Source organism: Aspergillus alliaceus, assembly GCF_009176365.1.
Source record: "Aspergillus alliaceus strain CBS 536.65 unplaced genomic scaffold BDW43scaffold_10, whole genome shotgun sequence".
In the NCBI taxonomy this organism is placed as follows: Eukaryota; Fungi; Ascomycota; class Eurotiomycetes; order Eurotiales; family Aspergillaceae; genus Aspergillus; species Aspergillus alliaceus.
This window is the reverse complement of record NW_022474693.1, coordinates 435,664-453,001: the sequence shown is the minus strand read 5'-3', so window position 1 is coordinate 453,001 and position 17,338 is coordinate 435,664. Positions and strand designations below refer to the sequence as shown.

At 49.4% G+C, this 17,338-nt stretch overlaps 4 protein-coding genes across 4 annotated transcripts; 2 read left to right on the top strand and 2 right to left on the bottom strand.

The window, feature by feature from the left end:
• Positions 1 to 733: 733 nt before the first annotated feature.
• BDW43DRAFT_268774 (U2-type spliceosomal complex subunit CWC24) lies at positions 734 to 2,451 on the bottom strand. Its single transcript, XM_032041156.1, has one exon. It carries the CDS (start codon positions 2,316 to 2,318, stop codon positions 1,305 to 1,307), a length of 1,014 nt encoding a protein of 337 aa, XP_031902826.1. The 5' UTR covers positions 2,319 to 2,451; the 3' UTR covers positions 734 to 1,304.
• A 1,778-nt stretch (positions 2,452 to 4,229) lies between these two features.
• Positions 4,230 to 9,345, top strand: BDW43DRAFT_298567 (putative nuclear migration protein (ApsA); the record flags this gene model as incomplete). Its single annotated transcript, XM_032044576.1, has 3 exons — positions 4,230 to 4,634; positions 4,691 to 9,203; positions 9,269 to 9,345. 3 exons carry the CDS (start codon positions 4,230 to 4,232, stop codon positions 9,343 to 9,345), a joined length of 4,995 nt encoding a protein of 1,664 aa, XP_031902825.1.
• A 483-nt stretch (positions 9,346 to 9,828) lies between these two features.
• On the top strand, positions 9,829 to 11,369 carry BDW43DRAFT_16868 (class I SAM-dependent methyltransferase). The gene is made up of 3 exons (XM_032038703.1): positions 9,829 to 10,181; positions 10,324 to 10,440; positions 10,518 to 11,369. Exons 1-3 carry the CDS (start codon positions 10,097 to 10,099, stop codon positions 11,210 to 11,212), a joined length of 897 nt encoding a protein of 298 aa, XP_031902824.1. The 5' UTR covers positions 9,829 to 10,096; the 3' UTR covers positions 11,213 to 11,369.
• A 2,740-nt stretch (positions 11,370 to 14,109) lies between these two features.
• BDW43DRAFT_268760 (putative aminotransferase) lies at positions 14,110 to 15,523 on the bottom strand. The gene is made up of 3 exons (XM_032041155.1): positions 15,438 to 15,523; positions 14,909 to 15,381; positions 14,110 to 14,849 (listed from the first exon to the last, which is right to left on the bottom strand). Exons 1-3 carry the CDS (start codon positions 15,468 to 15,470, stop codon positions 14,132 to 14,134), a joined length of 1,224 nt encoding a protein of 407 aa, XP_031902823.1. The 5' UTR covers positions 15,471 to 15,523; the 3' UTR covers positions 14,110 to 14,131.
• Positions 15,524 to 17,338: the final 1,815 nt, after the last annotated feature.

The following is a 17,338-nucleotide window of genomic DNA, read 5'->3' as shown; positions in this document are numbered from 1 at the left end:
TGGGCATAGCGGGGAAGCTTGGCGCCTGTCCGTCAGGCTTAGTCGGGAACTAGAGTGCTACTCATATATTATAATTTGTGTCTCCCGTCAGCACTTCTCTGATTAACTCACTCCGAGAAACTGTGAAACCACCCTGGGCCCTTGACCCTGGATGTGGAAAGATTACAAAAACCCAAACCCTGTGCGGTATTAATTAGGTGACTGATGGAACCAACACAGCCACAGTCGTTGGAGATCAAAGAAAGAATCTCAGCCACTTCCAATGGAAGCTTTTCTTTTTGTAGGTTAAATCCAATCAGAGGGGCTGATTGGCCAGCAGGACCATGGACCGCACGTGGCGTCACTCCTTATCCTCTGCAAACGCCAAATTCGGATCCTTAAGCGAGCCGGGGAAATGCAGTACTAATAAATTGGCAGAACGTCTAGTCATCTGAAGTACCTCTGACATTACAAACCCTTCTAACGCCATTGCTACTAAAGTGTGGCAATGCTAATGTTGAGTCGCCAAACATGGTAGGACAGCAGTGAAGTCTGTCTGTTTCCCTGTCTCAAGAGAGATATTCTTTTGTTACGTAGTATCCATAACGTGTTCTAGGTCTAGACAGCCGTTGTTCCTACCGAAAATATATTCGGCTGCCTAAACTTGCTATAACCCACCCACTCCAATTTTGAAACCGTTAACCAAATAAATACAAGGTAGCCATGAGCGGCTAAACTTCTACGCTAGAGACAAGACAATTGACCCGAGGAAACGGATTGGCTCCAATTCACCCCTAATGAGCCCTACAAGGCCTTTTGTATGAACCGAACTCAGCTACCAGTACTCCGTAGGGTACACTTTAACATTACTCAGCTAAAAGGCTAATGCATGCCTCTGAGATATCTCGGTAGAGTACTAGTATTAGGCAGCAAATATCACTACCCCACCAGTGAGAAGCAGTCAGGCGATCTGGAAATACCATGGACGCGCTTGAAGTGCTACTGTACTAACAGTACTACTACTAACACTAGGCACCTAGTAGTAACTAAAGAAGATATTCTTTCTTTGTGCACTGCGTAAGGTGGGCAGACTTCCGTCTTCGACTTGTACGGCTGACGAGCTGGAGCACGTAATGTTGGTATTTCCACAGTTGGGGGCGTTGAAATTTTCATCCTTATTTCTGTGCTAAGTTTTGTCCAACCTGGACTGCTTTCAGCGTTCCTCCCATGTCATAGATATATATATACACAATTTGCAGACCAGCTGCAATAGATATGAGTCCATTAATAGTGACAACAAGATTGGACCGTCCACTGATGGCCCCCTAAGAGCTGTCCTCCTCTTCCTCATCTTCACTGCTGACTTCCTCGCCCCTGGCTATAGCTTGCTCCCGGCGTTTTCGTGCACGTTCCCTCTTCTTCTCCAATAACTGATTCAACTTCTTTGCAGTATTGAAGACACCGCCAGTGCCAGCCCCGCACGCGGCACATGATGGGTTCTTCCGATATCGCTGCAAGGCACATGATTCGCAAAAATAGTGCCCGCATTTGGTGACTGTCGGGTTCTGATATGGCTTCTTGCAGATGATACAGGCAAATGGGATGTTCTCGAGGAGCTCCTCGTCCTCATCGTCGTCGTCGTCCTTCGCAGATTTGTCGCCTCGTTGGGAGACAACATTCCCACTTACTTTCTTTCCTTTAGTGTTCACCTCCCAATCTCGATCCAATTCCCACCCCTGTTTATAATCTTCTCTCGCATGAAGGTAGATGCATCCGTCACCGAAGCCACAATAACCGGTCTGCTTGTAATCCTTGCAAACATTAGGCATATAGTCCATATACGTCACGGTACGGACGTTGGTCGGGGCTTTGATGGGACCGAATTGCTTAGACGGAGCATCGGGGTTCTTCCGAATGAAAGACTGATAGTTGGCCGCGCCTTTATAAGTACCATCTGGAGCAAAGGGGGCGTCTGACACCGGCCGGGCTCGTGTTGCCCCTAAAAGATTCTTTGCGTCTAACTCGTCGTCATACCAGTTGGACTGCTTGGTGGCATCATTGCTGGATGTCAAGGAAGCCGGTGTAGTCTTCGTAGGCTGTTCTTCAGCAGCATCCCGCCGGGGTGCATTAGATGTTGATGAGGCCGTCACTGCTGCATTCTTGCGTCGCCGTTTGATTCTGCGGCCCTCATCATCATCGGAGGATGTGAAATCAGAGTCGGAGTCAGAGGCCGGCGGTGGCGCTTCTGGTTTCTTTCGAGAATTGGCCTTGGCCTTGGCCGATCGTTTCTTGAAGGAAAACTGAGGGACATCGTTGGCGACTTGGGTTTCCTCTGTCATGGTCGCTGTTTGCTTTTTGATCGGTTCAATCACGGGGTAGGGTATCCGGTGTCAAATATGATGAACAGATTCCGCAAAACCCGTCAAAATGATTCAATGCTAGGTATAGGGCGGTTGCGACCGAGAAAGTTGGATAATTGGGTTGATGTATAATCTGAAGCCTTGCGTCGCAGTGGTGGCGTTCTTACCTTCCCGATTTGGCATCGCTCACGTGAAAGCTGACAAATGAGACATCATGATATCACGTGAAATAACATGACGCATTGTTGTCCCATTTGAAAGGGCTGATGAAACGAAACCAGGGGGAAGGGGATGCAAACCAGACAAACCCCGACAACGCCAATCGGGGAGAGGGACCTAAGGGAGTAATTGGGTTAAGGCGTAATTTTCCAGTAAGCCAGAAGATCGGGAAGAACCGTTGGACAAGTCAGCGATCTAAATGTGGTTGATGGATGTTGGACACAAAAATAAACTTCAAAGGATAGCCGGAAGATCGACCGTGGGCAGTTGAGTTAACCAAGATTCTTGTGAGACGTCAGTTCATGATTCATCTCTCATGATAATGGATTGTCTTTCTTCTCCTTGATAAACGCCTTGTCTTAGCACTGTAACTTCCCCGATTCAGAGTGGTTACGTATCAGATCGAGGATCAGTTACCGCCTGGTACGTAAAAGTAGGAGTTTCTGGGTAAGATCGAGTGGTCCCTTCTGGCGTGGAGTCCCCCCCTCCTCCATTGTTCGAATTAATTGACTCACTTATGATTGACTCCATCCATTATCGAGGTAATCCGTACTGTATCTGCTAATCAACTACCTTGCTAGAAGTGAGCGTAACCGAGGAGGAGTACCGTACCTTACTTCTCGTCCTAGAAAGGTGGAATTGGTACCTTACCTACTACTAAATCATAATAGTCGGTCTTGTCTGTCTTTCCCGCACGGCCCCAGCTTGTCCCCTACCCACACGGTGCGACTTCTCTCCTTCTCCCTCTCTTCCCTTTCCCTCTCTTTTTGTCTTCCCCCGCTCAACGAGTCGGTTATCGTCTCGTTGTTCATCCAGCTGTATTTGGAACCTCTCTCTTTTCTTTCACCCCATAGCTCTTTTTCTTTATTTTTTTTTTTCTATTTTTTTTTCTCTTTTTCTAATTTTTCCTTTCTTTGATAATCTATTTTACGCTCCTTGACTACGTTCCCTTTGTCACTCCTTAAATCTTTATTTTTTTTTCTTACTTGTCTATAATAATATTATATGCGCCGTATGGCGTAGCGCGACTTATCGCACCTTTCTCCGATTTGTCCAGCTCTGTTGTCTTTCCTTTTTTGGCTCCTCCTTGTTTTGGTACCAACTCACCACTGCTGACTTCCCCCGTGCGCCCTTTTATTGTGGTTGGCTCACTCGCAACGCACAAGGTTGCGTTTACGGCCGCCGCGCGTTTGTGTCATCGGAGGTGCTCCATCCTCGGCTCCCATCCAAAACAAACGGAAAGGCCTCTGCGGCTTTCAACACGGCCGCTGGTCCCGATCTACTTATCGTCTATCCTGCTGTTCATCAACGTCATACGACAAGTCTCTCAACAACCACGCCCCCGATCGACAGTGCGCATTGCTTTCTTTCGCCAGATTTAAGCTAGGCGCATAGTAGCCGTGAGTCCTTCGGTCGCTGGTCGGCTTGTTGACTTATCTGAGCGCAAGAGGTTGAAACAAAAAAAAATCCTTAGGGTGCGGGTCAGATGATAACTTGGGCTTGAGAAGCGACACGAGGGACGAGACGACGAGAGTGCGGGTTCTCGACGGCCAACTGCATCCCAGTCCTTAGGAAACCAGGACAACCGACGGACCAATTGATCGGCGCTCGATTACTTTTCTGCCCGCTTCTAGTGCCGGTGTTACCGACGAGGGGTAGAGTGATTCCATCATGGATGATCCTTTTGTTTCCAACCTTACCGAAGCGGCAGCTCCCCGCGAATCGCATAGGTATTCTTCTTTTGATAAACAACTATTCAGCCTGGATGCGTCCTCGCCAGCACAGGTGAAACGAGCCCTTGAGGCTCATTTGGCAGAGACAGAGCGCAGACTGGAGGAAGCATCCAAACTTGGAACAGCGCTCATTGAACAGCAGAAGGAACTCGAGGACAAGCTGAAGGAAGTGGAGCAACAGCAAGAAGCGAGCCAGCTCGGACCAGAGCTACAGCGGAAACTTCTGGACCTGGAGAGGGAATACCAGGAAATTGGCCGGGAGACGGCGCGAGCGTTCCTTGCGCCGAAACGTCTTGCTGGCGGCGATGATGGGCATCTGGGGACCCCGTCTCTTGACCAGAAGGTATCTATAAACTTGACCGCCTGACGCATGATATGGATCACTAATATAAGGCTCAGTCACCCCTTAGCTCCGCCCTGTTTGCAAGCCAAGCGACGAACTCTCCCAGCAAGGTGAGCGTACCATCGCGAAAACAGCGAAACCAACCGTCGAGTCGTGTCCATGATATCGAATTTGCGACCGAGATCTCCACCTCCCTTCTAGCTCAGGTCCGTCAGTTGCAGGCACTGCTTGCGGAGCGCGAGGAGACCCTGAGAACCCTGAACTTGGAGAAGTCGAGGCTTGAACTCGAAGCAGAGGGATATACGCAGCGGATCCGGGCATTAGATGAGAGCGAGGAGCGTTATAAGGACGAAAACTGGGCGTTGGAGACTCGAACTCACGAACTAATCTCTGCGGTGAAAGATGCTACCGATCGCGAGAGCCGGCTCAACAGTACTTTGGGTGCCATTACAACGGAAAAGGGTGCCCTGGAAAGAGACCTGGAGGATTTGAAACAAGCCAATGCGAAATTGATCGAGGATCAGGCAGCGGCCCAGAAAGCGAACGATGCTGAAATCCACCTCCTGCGCAGGAACCTGAATTCAGGAGACGCGGAGAGGCTTGCACTGCAAAAGAAGGTCGAGGAGTTAAACTCGCAGAATGAAGAGCTCGCCAGAGCGGTGGCGATGCGTCTTCGTCAGCAGGAAGCGGAGACCGTACGGGAAGTTGCTCGAGACAATGACTCTGATGAAGATGGTCAAGGAACGCCGGACAATTCACCGCCGCCATCGCCCAGCAAGTTCACTCCGCGCCACAATCAACTGGAGACTGAGACATTGCGGAGTTCCCTGGGGCATGCCCACCGTATGATCCAGAATCTCAAGAGTACCATCCACCGTGAGAAAACTGAAAAGATTGAACTCAAGCGCATGCTGCAAGAAGCACGTGACGAGGTTGAGCAGAAGCGTCGCGAAGCTGTTGCCCCGGCCGGCCCATCCAACAAGCGCCAGAAGACCAAGCCCGATAATACGCGCAAGGCTGCGAGACCGAACCTGCTAGGCGCTGGAAGGAAAGGTACGACAGAGGTTGAGGAGGTAATTCATGAGACCGATTGGGAAGATCATGCTACGGACACAAGCCCGTCGCATAAGGCGGCTCTGAGATCCTCCCGCAGCCGTACCGAACTGCAGACTTCGGAAGAGCCTAGTGATGCCTATCACACTGCCACAGAAGCTGACGATGCTTTTGAGACCGCCAACGAGCGAGAGACAACCACAGAGAGCGAAGCTTTCCAGACGGGCGTCGAGAGCATGGCTGATGACAGCACCGACACCGACGAACTAACGGAAACAGAGGACCGTATTCAGAGAACTCCTCGTGCTCGTGTCTCATCCCTGACTCTGGCAAAGGCTCGTGACCGGAAATCCTACCATAGCACTGCTTCCACGTCGGCAGACGAGGATGAGGATTCTGATGGCATCTTCCCCTCGCCAAGCCAGAGCTCTACTCCTCGGTACCGTCTTAGGAAGAAGAGGAGCGTGATGAGGAGGATTCGACCCTCCGGGGAGGCTCCAATGGCCTCTGTTAGCCGCCCATCTAGCTCACGTGAGTCCCCGGCAACGAGCTTCACACAGATGTCAGCAGTTTCCGAAGGCCAGAGCCTGTTCGCAGAACTCGCAGAACTTGATGGCGACGAAGATGAAGAGGGAGAGTTTGGTCCCCCGATACAGCACGACACGGATTCTACACCTCGAATTCTGTCGATGCCTGATTCGAGAAGACCATCTGAGGCTACATTGGATGCCAGGGCTAGACCTGCAATGGTAGACTCCGGCGTGATGACTGACCCCTGGGAACCAAGCATTCCGGCTAGTACTCACACTGTGAACGACAAGAATCACTCGGATGTCCTCGCAACACCAAAGGAGATGACATCGGATGCTCAGAATGCGACTGAAACAAAGGAGCAGCCGAGGTTGGTGCATGCTGCGACGCAGTGGGCTCCCCCTCAGAGATCCTCTGAGCCACATGGTGATCAAATTGGTGATCAAGTGCCAGCCACTTTCAAGACTGTTTCGGATGGGCGCACCGCAGATGCAGAGCGAGAGGACAGTGTTCCTGCAGCTACGCTACCACAGCTGGACGTGTCTCCTGTCTCTTCTCAGGACACCATTCCTGTAGCACCCAAACTACCTGAGTTGGGCATATCATACCTTGTCGGAGACATGACCGAGCCGGTTGCCGCCCCAATTCCCGAGCCGCCGGAGATGACCTTGTCGGCCATTTCCTTGCAGTATACAGAGCCTGTTTCCGCCATCGTCCCAGAGCCGGAGCCGAAGCACGTGCCGGAAATGGCTGTCTCCTCAATCTTCTACGAGGAAACCCAACCTGTTACGGCAACGCTTCCTGAGCCTGTGCCTGAACTTCCAATTCCGGTGGCAGAGCGTGCTACGAGTACAGAGACTCCACAGTTAACATTCTCGACTATCTTCGCTGAGTATACTCAGCCTGTTCAAACGACTCTTCGTGAGCCTGTACCCGTGCATGTGCCCGTGCCAGAGCCTTCAGTCTCTGCTGCAGAGCGTGCTATAAGCACCGAAATTCCTGACTTGGTGGTCTCGACGATCTTATGTGAACAGACTTTACCTGTTGTTGCGACTCTTCCGGAACCCGTGCCCGAGCCTTCAGTTTCAGTTACGGAGCGCGCTGTGAACACCGAAATCCCTGGCCTAGCGGTGTCAACGATATTCTCAGAGCAAACAGAGCCTATTGCGGCTACGCTACCGGAACCAGCCCCGGAGCCCAGAATGGTTGCGGATCACCTAACAGCTGGGCAAGAGGCTCCAGAACTGACCGTATCTTTTATACCCCCCGAGTCCACCGAGCCGATCGTACCTCAGGTGCGTGAGATTCCTCTACCGCAAATATCCGTTTCTACAATCCGCTCCGTCGAAACGCTCCCTGTCAAGTCCACACCAGCTGCAGCCATCATTCCCATACCCCTGCACTCCGATGAGAATGCCCCACCAGCGACGAGAGCTGTTATGGTCGATAAATCTACTTCGGAGTCCTTGCCAATCGTGGTTGTCGAAGACGAAGCAAGTGAGAGCTCTGATAACGACAGAGCTGGCCAGACTAGGGGCGCCCCCTCGCCACTGAGCGCCATTTCTGGCAATGCTGTTTCAAGACATGCAAGGGGGCGATCGGCGAACCAGGCGGACCAAGGTGCTCAAACAATTCTTTCTTCCAAGCAAATCGACCAGATCCTCATGGATCGTGTTACGGCTCGGCCCTTGTCTCCTCCCGATAGTGACAAAGCCAAGGAGCAAGGCAATTCACCCTTTGCCACGCCGAAGGCCCGACCGCGCCCCCAGCATCAATCTTCGGCGGCATCCCTTCACTGGCGACCAGGCAGCTCCGCAAGCCAGGTCTCCAGTATCCATAGCCATCCACCTCTACCTGCTGACCATAAGGAGGCTATCATGGCCGCTGAGAAGAAGTCGCTGGATCAACAGCCGTGCATACCAGGACTCATGGCCCCCCCTCTTGCACCAGCTTCTGCTTATCGCGCAAACTCGGCTCCACGGCCACGCACTCCAAATGATTCAGCCGTTCAGGTCGGCTCCGTGAGGTCTTCTACTTCGCGGGCTAGAGTAAGACGCGAAAGCCAAGTGTCGCGGAGATCTTCAGTCTCATCGTTCGCCTCTGAGATCGAAGAGCGGTTCAACGCGCAATCCACTCCAGCTGTTGGACCTTATGGATATGGCGCCGGCACAGATCCGCGCATGATTCAAGCAATTACCCAGACCATGATTGGGGAATTCCTCTGGAAGTACACACGCAAGGCAGTCTCCGGAGAGATTTCTAGCACTAGGCATCGCCGCTACTTCTGGGTCCATCCATATACCCGTACACTTTACTGGAGTGAGAAGGACCCGCAAAGTGCCGGCAAGGCGGAGCGTAAAACAAAGAGTGTTCCCATTGAAGCTGTGAGAGTTGTCGCTGATGATAACCCATACCCTCCAGGTCTTCATTGCAGGAGTTTGGAAGTTGTCAGCCCTGGTCGTCGCATTAGATTTACCGCTACTACTAGCCAGAGACATGAGACTTGGTTCAATGCACTCTCCTATCTTTTGTTACGGTCGGAGAATGGCGAGGAAGGAGAGAACAATGACCTGGAAGATATCGACGAGTTCAACCCCGGATTCCGGTCACGATCTCGGTCGCGTCAGAGACCACGCTTGTCAGTCTCTTCTTCACAGAGTCGGACTACCCGAAATTGGCCGAAACAACGTGCGGGCTCTGCTCTCTCTCTGCGCCGCACCGGGACTCCTGGGCGGGCCTCTCCGGCCCTGAGCACACCTTCTCACTATTCCGACCAAAGAAATAGTTCTGCGTCACGGCTCAGTACGATTCTGAATACTACGATCAAAGGTTCTTTCGGCCGAAGAGGCCCATCCGGCTATGCTACGTCTAGTATCAATGATGGCAGTATCTGCGACCGTGACAGCGACGAGGACCTCCGGCAGATGATGGAGAGGCAAGAACGGGAGACAGATGGACTTGAGAACGTTCGTGCTTGCTGCGATGGTAAGGAGGCCCCTCCAAAGTTGGATTGGACAATGGAGGATAATCAGCTAACAACCTGAATTTAGGCAAGCATGATGTTAGTTCGCTCTCAAGGACGACCCGATACAGCCCGCGCTCCAATCGGATTCATTCTCATCACTGAACCTGCCAATGAGAGCTGTCTACCGTGGGGATGCGTTCCTTACCACCTATAAGCCTCTTTGAGCCATTGCTCGCACCACTTTTCCATCTTCCTCTACCCTCATAGCGTGCGAATCTTATGAGTGCATATGTTAACATTTCATTCCTGGCCTCTTTTGCTTTTCGGTCACAGCCAACAGACGTACTTTCTTGGAACCCTGCGTTACGTATAGTCATTTCTTAATATCGGGGGGATTTTTGCCCCCTTAGGCATTTCTCCCCACTCAGGTGTCTGGGCTGTTCCCGTCATTCATTCGTGATATTTGCAAAAATGAATTGTTGATTTGGTCATTTTCCTTTGTCGATACTCATTGCCCAGCTGATTTATGCCGTTCGTTCCATCTTGGCTTGGCCCTTACCTATTTTTACTACCACCACTTCATCATTTTGTGTGCATCATGCATCAGTCCATCTTCTACTTTGGTTTTCTTTTCTCACATCTTGACTTCGAGTCTCTTCAATCTGTAATGACAGCAAGATTGGCCGTGTTGACTCTGTTTGTCTAATCTACGCAATATGGAGCAATTCAAGAAACCTCAAATTGTGGTTCGGCGATGGCCGCCGTGACCAAACGCCGTAGTTAGCGCGGAAGCTTAGTCATTTCACCGGTATTTTACGCATCTATAAATATTCTCAACATTCTATTCTGCTCATTCTATTCCTTCTTTCCCCGCAGCTATACCTTGTCACCTTTTCTTATCACTGCAGAACCCATGGCTTCCGTGAACGATCTGACCTTCAAGGTATGGGTCCAATCGCTTTTGGAACCTGGATATCTTCTACTCTGGGCTATGTCATGTAAGTGCAACTGACATGGTATCTGACTCCCACCTATATGGCCTCTGCTTGCCATACGGCCAATAGTGAAAACATGCACAGATATATACAAACTATATCGCCAACAGGGCTGAGACATGGCTAAGCTAATGAGCACCGACAGATTATGTTAAGGTCAATCTGGAAGCTGTCTTCAAACGAGGCGAGATCCTTGCTCCACTTCTCCAGTCCGGAAGACTTCGTGACGAGGCCTTTGGCCGATTCTGGGTTACCTTTAGTTGTCAGTCCTCATCGCAACAACCCAACCGGGTATATCTCACACTAAATCTAACAAAAACCATACAGCAAACCGCGAAGACACCATCCAATCCCAACCCCCAACAACCCAAACCGGAGTTCAGAAGTCCTCGGACCTGATCCCGCCTGTGCTAGCGCATGCATCAGGTCTAGTCCTGGACGTCGGCCCGGGAACAGGAACCCAAATGCCTCACTTACGCTCCCCCGCTATCAAGGCAATCTACGGCGCCGAGCCCTGCAACGGCCTTTACGCGGAACTACGCTCTAGGGCCAACGCTGAAGGCATAGGCGAGAATTACCACATTCTCCCTTGTAGCGTCGTCGCCTCGGAACTTGTCCCCGCTCTCCAGAAAGAAGGCCTTCTACCTGCCGAAACAACCGCCATCGATCAATCGACGGGTGTTTTCGACACCATCATCTGCGTCCGTGTACTCTGCTCCGTTCCCAATCTGGATCAGTCCGCTAGGGATCTGTACTCTTTGCTTCGGCCCGGGGGAAAGATTCTGGTCGCCGAACATGTGGTTAATCCGTGGCAGACGGCGAAGGGGTCCGTGATTGCAAGGATCATGCAGGCTGTTTATGGGCTCTTGGGCTGGAGCTGGTATCTGGGGGATTGCCGAATGAATCGGGATACGGAGAAAGCGTTGAGGGGTGCTGCAGAAGGGGATGGCGGGTGGGAGTCTGTGGAGGTAGAGAGGTGGTTTGAAAGCACCTGCATGCCGTATATTGCTGGGGTTTTTGTTAAGAGAGGGTAGGTTTATGCTAGTTATGGGGATCTTATTTGGTATTTATGTTTATGAATTGGTGCTCGGTTGAGCCTAGCGACTTGTGTGGTTGTCTACCCTTTGCACATACTCTTGATAGGCGAGGTGCGCGGAGTTTGTCTGATGATTATCTGTTTGGAACCGAGGTACTGCGAATCGAAATTGAAAGCAATCAGCGCAGAAAAGAAGATATGACCTAAGAGTAAAAATCTGTACTCGTTGCCTCTCCTTGATGCATATTGGAAATGGCTATAAAATTACCTAAAGTCTCAGGCAGATGACATATGCCTAGTGGATAGTGGATTCAAATGGATCGTTGAATTCCTTTATCATATGGCCAAATATAACTACAATGCATATAGTTATGCTCTTCTATCCACTGCTTGAGAAAGTCGTGTCTCATAGTTACACCTCAAAGAGGCATATCCAAGGGCAGCCAGGCCATGTTTATCTATAACATAATCGCCGTGCCACCATGATGTAAGCCTTCAATTCGTCCCAATTTGCCCCTTTGAAGGATATGCTCCATTGTTGCGATTTTACCCGGTCACGCGAAGCAGGTAAATAAGATAGTTGTCAGGGTTCGATAAGCAAGTGAATTCACTTACCTGGTTTTGTTTCGCCGATACAAGAAAGGTTGTTCACAGTCACTCTCAGCCTTCGGTCACTTCATATATCTCTTTCAACAGACCCCGACACTGATGCCTGTGTGAACTACACGACCGCAAATCTCCATACCCGGGATAGCTGGCCGGCCGAGCACTAGGCGTGTCACGAAGCTTAAATCAGGAAGTCTGTAGTCTGCTGGGTTGAGACCGGCAGAGAGGACATGGATGTGGACCTCTCCGGAGCGAGGACTGGGTGGGGGCGCGTATGAGGGTCGAGCTTCAAGGTCTTCTCAAAGCCACCGGTTAGGTTGTTATAAAGCCAGGCTCGCATACGCGAGGGATGTATTATTGCTCGGTAGCCATGGCGAATCTGATACGATTTCCTTTTTGTAGTCAGTTCGAAGCAACTAAGAGACTTGGTGCTTTTCACTCTTGCTGGCGGCTTATTGTTAGCGTCGTTAACACAGGCTGTCTAATGATGCTGCCATATGAGGATAATGCACAGTTCCCTAAATTATAACTTATGGCAAATACGTATTTCTCGTCTAGTGGCAAAGAGAACGCGATCTCAAACTGATGTGCATGACTTGATAATGCAGCTGGAATGCAACATCGGATCGAGGAAGCTTGCTGGAGCCTTAGCTGACCTTGACTCGAAGGTGGACCTCATTCCCCGGGTCGGGCTGCCTGCGATCCTGCGGATTGGAATGTTCCGTTGCTTCAAGGGAATGTGTTCGTGGATGTGGAGATCTACAATTGTACTCACCGTCCCTTTCCATTACATATATTTTCAGAAAGAAGACGTAGGCAAGGGTGAGGAACAGAAGACTCTGGCAGTCGTTTTTCTGCCAACTCTATCTTCTGTGCTGGGTGACATAATCTGGAAGCATTTGGAAAGGACTACTCGAGTAGTTTGAAGTATGAGGCAGTGTACAAAACCCCGCATTTGCCTTTCTGTGAAGGACCTAGGCAAGTTATATTTATATTAGGAACGTGAGCCAGTCGATTTTACATACATTCGTGCCGAAGGGTTCTACCTCCAGGTTGTTGAAGTATCCTGCGTAAATAGACCGGATCAAAGACACTTCGGAAACGTTGTCTAGTGTCTAGATTATCCTGACTGAATATATACACTTTATGTCTGTCAGGGAGACCTACTCCTTCAGCCTTCAAAGCTCGAGTTTTAGCGAAGCATCGATTGAAGTTATCAGCCGAAAGACTGTCATTTATTTTAGGACAAGGTAAAGGATGGTAGAGACTTTTTCGACGGTAAATATTTGGATAGAGAAACCGGAGGTGACGAACCCCCAGCAATAATCTTCAGAACGAAATTTGGATATAGATCGTAGATAAAGCATATATGCCTAAGTGTATATCATCACACTGCCTCAAGAAACGACGGCTCCGGCGTAGGGTCTGAAGATGTAAAGCTCATCGATATATCGCCTTAGGGCTAGACGATCACATGATCGATATTCCCCTTCCCTGTATATGAGTAGACTATCTCTCGATCTCAACACGCATCTGTCAGAATTCCCATCAAAACTTCATAAGGGATCTGTATCTTAAATCTCAGTCTTAAACACAATCTGTAACAGGACAGCGCCAAACGCAACTAAGAGATTAGCTATTTTTACACCGATCCTCTCTATTAAAGTGTAAGGCACCTGAGAATGGGGATACTAGTGTTCCATCTTTTATATTCAATTATCGCATGGCAAGCACTAAATGTATGTGTGGGAAAGTACGGTCGAGATGCAAAGCCTCCATGTTGAGCAAAGCTATGATATTTACTGAAGCCGTTCAAAAAAATGCCCTACCCTTTCTGAATATCTGCAAATGATTCGTCAGAGTATGTGGGGGCTTTGATATGTTTCTATTTCGCTAAATTTCTTCCTGATGCCGGCTTCAGAAACCGGAGGGCTCCTCTGCATGCTTGCAGCCTTCTATATCGAGGCAAGAACATCAAGGTCAGTTTGTCTTGCACGTCATCTTATCAAGTGCCAGAATCTAGCAACTTCGAGTATGGGTGAGGGTAGTATGTAACGGTATCACACTAAGAAAGAAACAGGTAACGCATAAAAATGAGTGACTGCTTGCTCGGATCGCTTGTAGTCATGCATATATTCATACCCTAACTATCAAATTTGCAGCAGGCACATCGCCAAACCACGTTTAGTGTATGAACAAAGGAAGGTTACCCCAGACAAGCCCACCTTGCGCGAGTATAAGGCAATACAAAATTCAGAATAAATCACTCCCTTTCAAAAAAAAAAAAAAAAAAAAAATAACGAAAGCAGTATCACTCAGCCAACGTCAAGAACCCGTAATCATCGCGCATAAACTCCCTCAAAGTATCCAACGCAGCTTGTAGCACCGCCGTATCCCCACCAAACCCAAGACGTACATACCCACTGAAATTCTCCCCACCCCCGAAACACTTCTTTCCGGGTACAAGGAGTACGCCTTTCTTCTCCAAGAGCTTTGTACAAAGCTCCACGTCATCAACAGGGATACCGGACCTCGTGAACTTGATGAACCCAATCGGTCCGGCAACGGGTTTTACCCATTGACAGGTGGAAGAAAACTCGTCAATGAACGACTGCACAATGTCGAGGTTATTCTTTGCTAGTGCTGTGTTACGTTTTACTAGGTTGTGGATGCAGGCGGGGCTAAGTGCCAACGACGCGATTTGCTCGTCCACCTGGCTGGCTGTTATGAGGGCGTAGGAGCGTACGTTGATGCAGAGGTCTAGGATGGGAGTGCTGTGAGATGCGATCCATCCTATGCGAATTCCGGCAAGGGCGTAGGCCTTTGATAGGGAGCTGGTAACGACTGTGTTGTTGTAGCCGAAGGATAGGGCTGAGGGTGGGTAACTTGGGTCTGTTGGGGTGATGGAGTGGAAGCTTGGACGGTAGACTTCGTCGCTAAAGACGGTTATGGAGCGGGTTTCGGCGATTCGAATGATTTCTTTGAGCGTTGATCTGGGGATTATCGCACCGGTTGGGTTTTGAGGATTGCTAAAATGATGTCTTAGTTTGGATATCATATGTTGCATATGAGAGGTGTTAGGTCTTACTTTAGGACTATCATCTTCGTGTTGGGCTGGATGAGGCGCTTCAGCTCCTCGATATCAAGGTTCCAGTTATCGTCTTCCTTCGCTTTCCACAGGCTAACCTGTGCTCCCAACGAGGTTGGGAGAGAATATAGTTGCTGATAGGTCGGATACTGGACAATGACATGATCTCCCGGGCCAACTAGGGCAAAAAATACAATGAAGTTGGCCAGTGATGCGCCAGGGGTTGTCAGGATTCTATCAGAGGAGATAGATACCAATGGATCATCTGAGTATAGGCTTGCAATGTTCTCACGAAGTTTCTCGAAACCTGTGAAAGAAGGGCCATAATTCATAGGCAGGGACTGCACTGAAGCGAGAATATCGTCGTCCGTTGCGACGTTCTCGGACAGGGATTTAAGGTCCTTTATTGTGATAGGAAGGGAATAGGAGTGCGCTAGGTTATACTTGGGACCTGTATCGCGAGTTAGGATCCACTGAAGTTCACTGTGTCAGCCAACTGCATTTAAATCGGATGTCGTGGGTCGGTTACATGATCGACTTCGAAGGGCTCAATTTTGACCATGGCGACTAGAGGGTATGTTGTTTTTGAATTGAGTGTGAGTCCGCCACGAATACCGGCACAAAGCAAGGCTTATATCTCTTGTCTGATTCTGCCGGGCGTGTCAAAGCATTTATATCTTTTGGTTCAAGTACAGTGTATGACCCATGCATTGCATGTATGCTGTAGGGCGTGGGGGTACCCACTTTTACGAGTCACATCCCTCTCTGCTCCATAGCCCCTCTAGCTGTAATCTTTAATAGAACGACGGAATTAGTATACAGCTCTTCTCCTTCTGGTGTCATCAAGATGACTCTTCATTGATTTCTGTCAATTATTCCCATCTTAGAATCGCGATAAACCCTCATCGCCGTTACCTTGCTAGAGGATCCAAGAACTACATACATGGCAGCAAAATGCGGTCAGAATCGTCCATTGATCAGAAGGCCTTTTCGGAAACGCCAATATCATGATTGGGTAAAGGATTCTATAGACAATTGAGAGCTAAGCATAGTTCCAGATTAAATATATTTGTACAACTCATCCTTGACATGCTTTACTACTACATATTTAATATCCACAAACACCCTGTCATCGGATATAGTACGCCGGCAGTTGGAGCACGGCCTGTTCAGGGCATCAAGCTCGTGGCATCAGAGCGTCATTGCCGTACGCTTCGGATCACCACAGAAGATCTCTAGGTTAACTGGCGAGGGTGCATTAATACACCAATTGCCCTGATCATGTTCATCTTACGCCATGTGATGCTCTCCTGCTTAATCAGGCCTTTCTTTGTTAAATGGTTCTCTCTTTCTTTCTGCCTCAATCAAGCATCTCGTCCCTCCCTCAACTGCAGCCCTTCTCCTCGCAAGGGCAGTCCGATGGTAGCCTACTGAGACCGTCTGCCCGAGTTGGACTCATTCTTACGCGTGCGTCACATTCCGATTGGCTGCTTGTTTCTCCAGTGCTACTGAAGAAAGATATCTCCGCCCCTCGGTCTCGGACACAACGTTCTCCGTTCGCAAGCCTGCGGTAACAAGATTGGTAAATATAAAATGGGTATCGGACACAAGCTGGCAGTGTCACTGACACATACTGGGTGGTATACCACAATAGTGGATGCTTTGAAGTGATTATCCATGAGAAGTCGTGTAAACCCTAACGTTATGTTAGCTTCTCTACTAAGGCCCATGAGCGACATGCTTTCATATGATATTTTAGTTGTATGAGTTGTAAACAGGACGATTCCGGAAGACCAGCCATAGAAGATCAGAGCTTGGGCTTGAGTTCCGATATGCAGGGCTACGTACGACAGTTGATTCAAAAAGCCGATGAAAGGAACGACAGAGCCTTTTCTCTAAATGGAAAAATGGGCCGTCCTCTTCTCCACTTCATGGTGTATCTCACAGGACAGACACCGAAACCAGCTATGGCCAAGCTTCTTCAGAACCAAGGCGCAAACATTAACGCCAAGTTCGATGAAAAGACAGCCATCCAAAGGTTGGTAATCAATAGGTAGTCACAGGATGGCAAGCCTCAATCCAAATAGCCGCTATTACCCAGATCTCGATAAGATCAGGCGGATTCCTCACTTGCACATATTAGTTCATATGTATCATTGCATTGAAATGCGTCCTTGACTCAGTCTCATGAGCTTTCTAGAGCGCAGGGGGGCTGACCTGAACGTTCCGGAATTTCTTAATGGGACTTTCCTGGAAGTTCTCTACTAGAAATATAGGACTTTGTCCCGGTATTTGTGGAATTGACTATTGAGAAGGGAGCTAAGATCACGAAATCCATGGTTAGCTTTCAGTATCTGCCCTGGGGCCCGGATTCGAACGTACATCGTTATTTGCTGCATAATAACAAACCTAGACTAGGAGAAGAAATAA